The 6000-nt window shown below is 39.3% G+C and overlaps 1 protein-coding gene across 3 annotated transcripts in view; it reads right to left on the bottom strand.

Moving 5' to 3' along the window:
• Positions 1 to 2264: 2264 nt before the first annotated feature.
• The window catches only part of JADE3 (jade family PHD finger 3), a 213156-nt gene continuing 209420 nt past the window's right edge, over positions 2265 to 6000 (bottom strand). For all 3 annotated transcript variants that reach the window (XM_053579564.1, XM_053579563.1, XM_053579562.1), the window contains exon 11: positions 2265 to 5294. In XM_053579564.1, coding sequence (XP_053435539.1) covers positions 4390 to 5294 — 905 coding nt within the window. In that variant the 3' untranslated portion in view covers positions 2265 to 4389. The remainder of the gene's footprint in view (positions 5295 to 6000) is intronic.

The following is a 6000-nucleotide window of genomic DNA, read 5'->3' as shown; positions in this document are numbered from 1 at the left end:
CCGCCCTCTTCTTTTTTGTTGTTTTTTTGAGACAGAGAAGGTAAGAGTCCAACTCTGTCACTCCAGCTAGAGTACAATGGTGTCATGATAGCTCAAAGCAACCTCTAGCTCCTGGGCTCAAATGATCCTCCTGCCTCAGTCTGAGCTACAACACCATGCCTGGCTAATTTTTTCCACTTTTAGTAGAGATGGGGTTGTCCTCTTGCTCAGGCTTGTCTCAAGTGATCATCCTGCCTCAGCCTCCCAGAGTTCTAGGATTACAGGCATGAGTCACTGCACCTGGCTGCAATTTTATTTTCTACATACATGGTCATTTCATCTGGTCACCTGTCAATAAGGAATGTAATATTTTCTTCCATTCCTATACGGATGCCTTTCTTTTTCTTGTTTTATTACTCTGGCTAGAAACTCCAACACAATGTTTAAGGGAAGTGGTGAGTGTGGACATCATTGTCTCATTCCTGATCTTGGAGGGAAAGCATTAAGTCTTTCATCATTAAATATAGTATTAATTGTAGGGCTGGGCACAGTGCTCACACCTGTAATCCCATCACGCTGGGAGGTTAAGGTGGGTGAATTGCCTGAGCTCAGGAGTTTGAGACAAGATCAGGCTCTAATAATAGCTGGGTGTTGTGGTGGGCGCCTGTAGTTGCAGCTACCCAGGAGGCTGAGGCAAGATAATCACTTGAGCCCAAGAGTTTGAGGTTGCTGTGAGCTGTGACACCACAGCACCTCTACCAACGGCGACAAAGTTGAAACTCTGTCTCAAAAAAAAAAAAAAAAAAAGGCTCAGTGCCCATACGTAGCATAGTGGTTGTGGCGCCAGCCACATGCACCGAGGCTGGAGGGTTCAAACTTAGCCTGGGCCAGCTGAACAACAATGACAACTGCAACAAAAAATAGCCGGGCGTTGTGGCAGGCACCTGTGGTCCCAGATACCTGGGAGGCTGAGGCAAGAGAATCGCTTGAGCCCAGGAGTTTGAGGTTGCAGTGAGCTGTGATGCCACAGCACTCTAAGGAGGGCATCATAGTGAGACTCTGTCTCAAAAAAAAAAAAATATATATGTATATATACACATACACACACAATTAACTGTAGATTTTTTGCAAATGTCCTTTATTAGGTTTTTCAAAGTTCCCTTCTATTTTTAGTTTGGTAAGTGCTACTGTCAGTATTGGATACTGGATCATCAAATGCTTTTTGTGTATCAGTTGGGGTATGATGAATTACACTGGTTGATTTTGCAAGGTTAATTCAACCTTGCATTTCTGGGATAAATCTCATTTGGTCATGATGTATTATTACCTTATTAAAAATCTGAAAACATTAAAACTGCTTTCTATAAAACTTGAAAATAGCTGAATTAAGGTTGTGAAAATCTAATAAAATTTGTTATAAATAAGATACATGTTTTGGAAAATATATGAAAGTAAGTTTTTACTCACTGAATTCTGAAGGGTCAGAAAGCATGCTGAGGATTTTAAAGTCCTGAAGGGGAAGAAACCCAGAACTGTGCATTCTCTGGTTTGTTCTTTGAATTTAAAAGTTGCTTTAACAAAAAGGTTCATTACCCACTGGAAATGTACACATTAGTATAAACCCAATAGTTTTTCTTGGCCGTAACAGGGTATTATTTATAGTTTTGGTTGTCCAGCATTTAACCTAATGATTTACTAGATCACAACAGTTGTCCATTAACAACGGGAAAGAGGAAGGGAAGGGAAAGAAGAAGACACAGAAAAAATACCACTTTTTACCTATCTTCACTACAGATTTACCTAATGACCTTTGGCAAGCACGATTCTCAAACATGAAAATGTCTATAATGTTGTCAAAGTCCCCCCATGACACCACACAACCCCTATGACATTAATATACTCACATGACTCCAAATAGAATGAATATTGTAAAGAGTACATATTTAAGAGATGCCTGATCTGAGCCTTCTGAACCTTGTCACTTAACATAGGCTACATTTACCTGGTGATTTTTTACGATGATCCCAAGGTCTTTATCTTACCAACCTGATGAAATCATGATTTCCAGGTAGAGTACAAGTGTCCACTTGTCCACTTTTCTTTTGCCCTGGGTATAGACATGAATCAGGAATCTGTGCTTCTAAACTTTCAATTCCTCCTCCTCCCTTTCCCCATACCATCTGTTTGTTTTGTGAATATAATTTTTTGGATGTAAAAGAAACATATGTAAGATTTTCTAAAACCAATGTACCAAAATGGAAAATTACCACACTGACAGTAGTTAACAGTTTTCATAATTTAATGAAAAAGTATTGGTAAAAAGGTAACATTTGAAAAAAGACTGAGTTCATCTTGGAAAACTGGACAATATAACACAAAATGAGAAAAAAAGAAGGTTAAGAGGTAATACTTCAAACAACAACAAAATGTAACAAATACATTTCAGGGCAATTGAAATTTACACAACTGAAGGCTCCTTCATTTACCTAGGAAAATTCTGTAAAAATATTACTTTATTTCCCTGATTGGAATGATATTTTAGTCAATACTCATTACATATGAAATTTGGCTGAAGCACTGTTTTGATGTTTGCTTTTCCTCCCACTCACTCATAATTGAAAGCCATGAAAGGACAAAGGCTACTGCATTGGGCTCTGACATAGGAATTTATTATACAACACAGCTCCATTATAATTTCATTACCATGAAGGTGTCAAATTATTATCTACTCCAGAAGAATTCAAAGAAAAAGCACAGAAACCTAGTACAAAAATAGGGGAATTTCTCTTTCTCATTTTGGATGATAGTTTTTGCCAATCGAACAAAATACAGGATACCTACCACAAATGCTATGGCATGTTTACACACGTACATAGGCACAAAAGAAACATTTTGAAGATATACCTAAAGAAGAGGCAAAACACAAAAGTTTTCAGGAAAGGAGAAAACAGAAAGGAAAAAAAATGCATTAACAAGGCTACAAGAACAAAAGTGGGGGAGAGGAAAACTGCTGAGTTTTTTGAATTGATGAAGAGAGGGCCCCTGCCTTGACTGAATGGTCCCTACTCCAGCTGTTTCACCAGTAAGAAACTTTAAAAATTGAAAATGGCCTCTTGTCTGAAAATTCCCACTATACCTTCCCAAACTAGAAGAGAATATTAATTTAAGGCTAAGAAGAAATGAGAGCTGAGAATTATTAGTCTGCTTCACATTTTTAAAACTGCACCTTTCTCCCTTTTTAAAATGAGAAGCAGACATGCTTTTTATTCCTCCCCAATGTAAGTATTCTCTTCCTCCAAGAAATTAACCAAGGCTGATAGTTTGGGAATAAGGCATAAGCAACTTTTGAAAAGTGGCTCCAGCCTTTTTGTTTGGGAAATTACCTCAAATTCAAAGTTGATACAAAGCTAAATTACATACATGTGTTAAACACATGTTTCAAATTCTGTTTGACAATAAAAATCTGTTTCAAAATTAAAGCAGGTAAGAATACTTAACCTCTGTGCATTTTATTATATTTTAATTATACCTCAATAAAAATTTTATAAACATTAAAGCAGGTATACAAAAACTGTCAGCCAAACTTGTTTTAGTCAAACTTATTTGAAAACAATAACACAAAACCCTGACTTGGTACAAAAACTCCAGAAATGGTCTCACTTTGGGAAAGGCTCTGGGATCCTTCACAAATACCTAGAGAATCAGAGCATTTTCCTTGGAAGTAGTACTTTTGTACTTTTGTAAACACTATCCACAAGTTAGCCGTTTAGGCTTGTTAGCTGGGTAAAATAGTTACGAGTGTGTCCCTCACAAGCAAGTCTAGGAACAGGCACTGGACAATTATAAGCATCAGGAGTATTGACTTAATAAGTTAAGATACTGTTAATAGGAACTCAACCTTATGCGAGCAAAGAGGGTACTGAGTTTGACAGTATCTCAGATGTTGGTCTGTTGGTCTCTCCCCTGAAGATTTATTTATAGATACCAGTGGAGTTAGAAACTTCCTACAGACAGGAGCTCTGGAAGTCATATGCTGTAGCTTCAAAAGGTAAGTAGTTTTAGTGTCTGATAGTCACGTTCTCTTGCAAATCTGTTAAAAAAATGCAAGGATTCTTAAAACATATTCTTATTAATGTGTTACTATAACTGGAAAGCTGATCGAAAATATTTACTGAACAAATACTGTGGGCCCAGCTGTTCTAAATAACCTCTGACAAATTTGCAATTCCTGTAATGTGCTTGTAAGAACTAGACTTGAAATCTTTCAAAAAACTGCAAGCCAATTTAGTGTGGAAAAATTTCTTTTTCACCGCAATTTCTCCTAACATATGCTAGAATCCTTTTGGTGTATGTGTTTTCCCCAGTACATGGGGCAAAGGCAAAGATTAGGTTATCCTTGGGTGTTTCTAATCACCTTTGCATTGAACTGTGGGAAAAAGGGTATGGCTTGCTTTTACTGGGGCAATCCTGTCTAGAGTCATGGGGAGGATTTTCCCTGCCTAAGTTCTCTCTCTTTACCCTGACTTTTTCTTTATTCATGTCGCTTTCTGCTTCTGAATCACTCAACTCTAAATCTGGGCAATATCCATCATTTTCTTGGTAAGGAGCTTTCCCTGCAGACCGCTTGAGAAGCTGCCTGCCCCAGAACTGCTCCTTGGGGTTCATATTCTTGGCTGGCTTCACACAGCACTGGAGGTCCTCGGTGGTCCTCACCCATTTATTGGTGGCCTCTTTAAAGGATCTGCCAAAATGTTCCATGGTGGATTTTCTAAAGCTGCCCTGACTGTGTGAGCTGAGCATGGACTCTTGATCACAGAACATCTCACTCGAACTGTCCTTTTGGGTGATATTCTCAGACCAGATGCCCTCTAGGCCATTGGCTTTGAGAGATTTTGAGTGAGGCTGACTTTTACCATTCCCAATGGAAGACTGTCCATGGAGGGCAGCCTGAAGGACCAGAGGCTTTCCCAGTGATTGCCCATGATAGAACTCTGAAGATGAGATTCTCCAAGAAGGACTGGAATCCTTTGCTTCACTTCTGGAATGGCTGAGACTGGCCAGCAAACGGTTATTCTTGCTCTCTAGTGGATATCTCGAATACGATTCCACTCTCATTTCCAGAGACTCCCGAGGCACCTGCATGCTCCTTATACTACGAATAGGGGAGCCGCTGTCAGGAGAGCGGGGCTGGTGATCAGTCTCTGTGGAGTTGTTTCGGCAGTTTTCCAGGGTTGATCTGGGCATTTTTAACTTTAAAGTTATTCTTGGTGGTGGGTAAAACAATGAATTTTCTAGTGCACTTGTCAAAGGATGCCCTGAGATCAAAAAGAAAGATTTATTTTACCAACTGATTTAAATAATGGCATATATGCTTATGGCAGAGGGACACACCCACTCTCCCTGGCTTTGATATGTATGTATATCACAGTGTAGCAGTTAGAGTGAGGTGGACTAGAGGTTGGGGCCAAGATTGCTATAGATGAAAAACTCAGCAATGCCAGTGTTTGTTCTACAGCTCCCCACCTCTGCTCTCTCAGTGTGCAAAATGATCACAAAGACTTGTGTGCTATCTCCTGTATCCCCATCTTTGCCCCCTTTCATTTCTGAAAAGAATCACTAGCTATGGTTTAGACCAAGGTTTCCCTGTTTGTGTGTACACATGTGCACTCGTGTGTGCATGCCTGCATGTGTCAGTGCTGCAAAGCACTTGGTTATGCCTTAAACATACACATTTCAGACCCAAACCTCCAATCTTTCCTGGTCTTCCTAAAGTAAGTCAAATACAAACCCTCAGAAATGTACACACAGGTTTTGGTAGATGAAGAGTATTATGTTGTTTTAACTTGACATTAAAAGTGGTAGTGGGTGGTTCCTATGAATTTTATATTCTTAATCTAGAATTTCCTGACTACAAATGACCATTATGGAGGTGGGAGGTTTTGTTAGTGGTAAGGCCAGCAGAAAAGAATCACAACGTTCCTGCCAATGACCAGCTATGGGCTTGGCCTGGGGAGTATTAGC

This window comes from Nycticebus coucang, chromosome X (assembly GCF_027406575.1).
Source record: "Nycticebus coucang isolate mNycCou1 chromosome X, mNycCou1.pri, whole genome shotgun sequence".
Lineage (NCBI taxonomy): Eukaryota > Metazoa > Chordata > Mammalia > Primates > Lorisidae > Nycticebus > Nycticebus coucang.
This window is presented reverse-complemented; position numbering and strand designations above follow the sequence as displayed.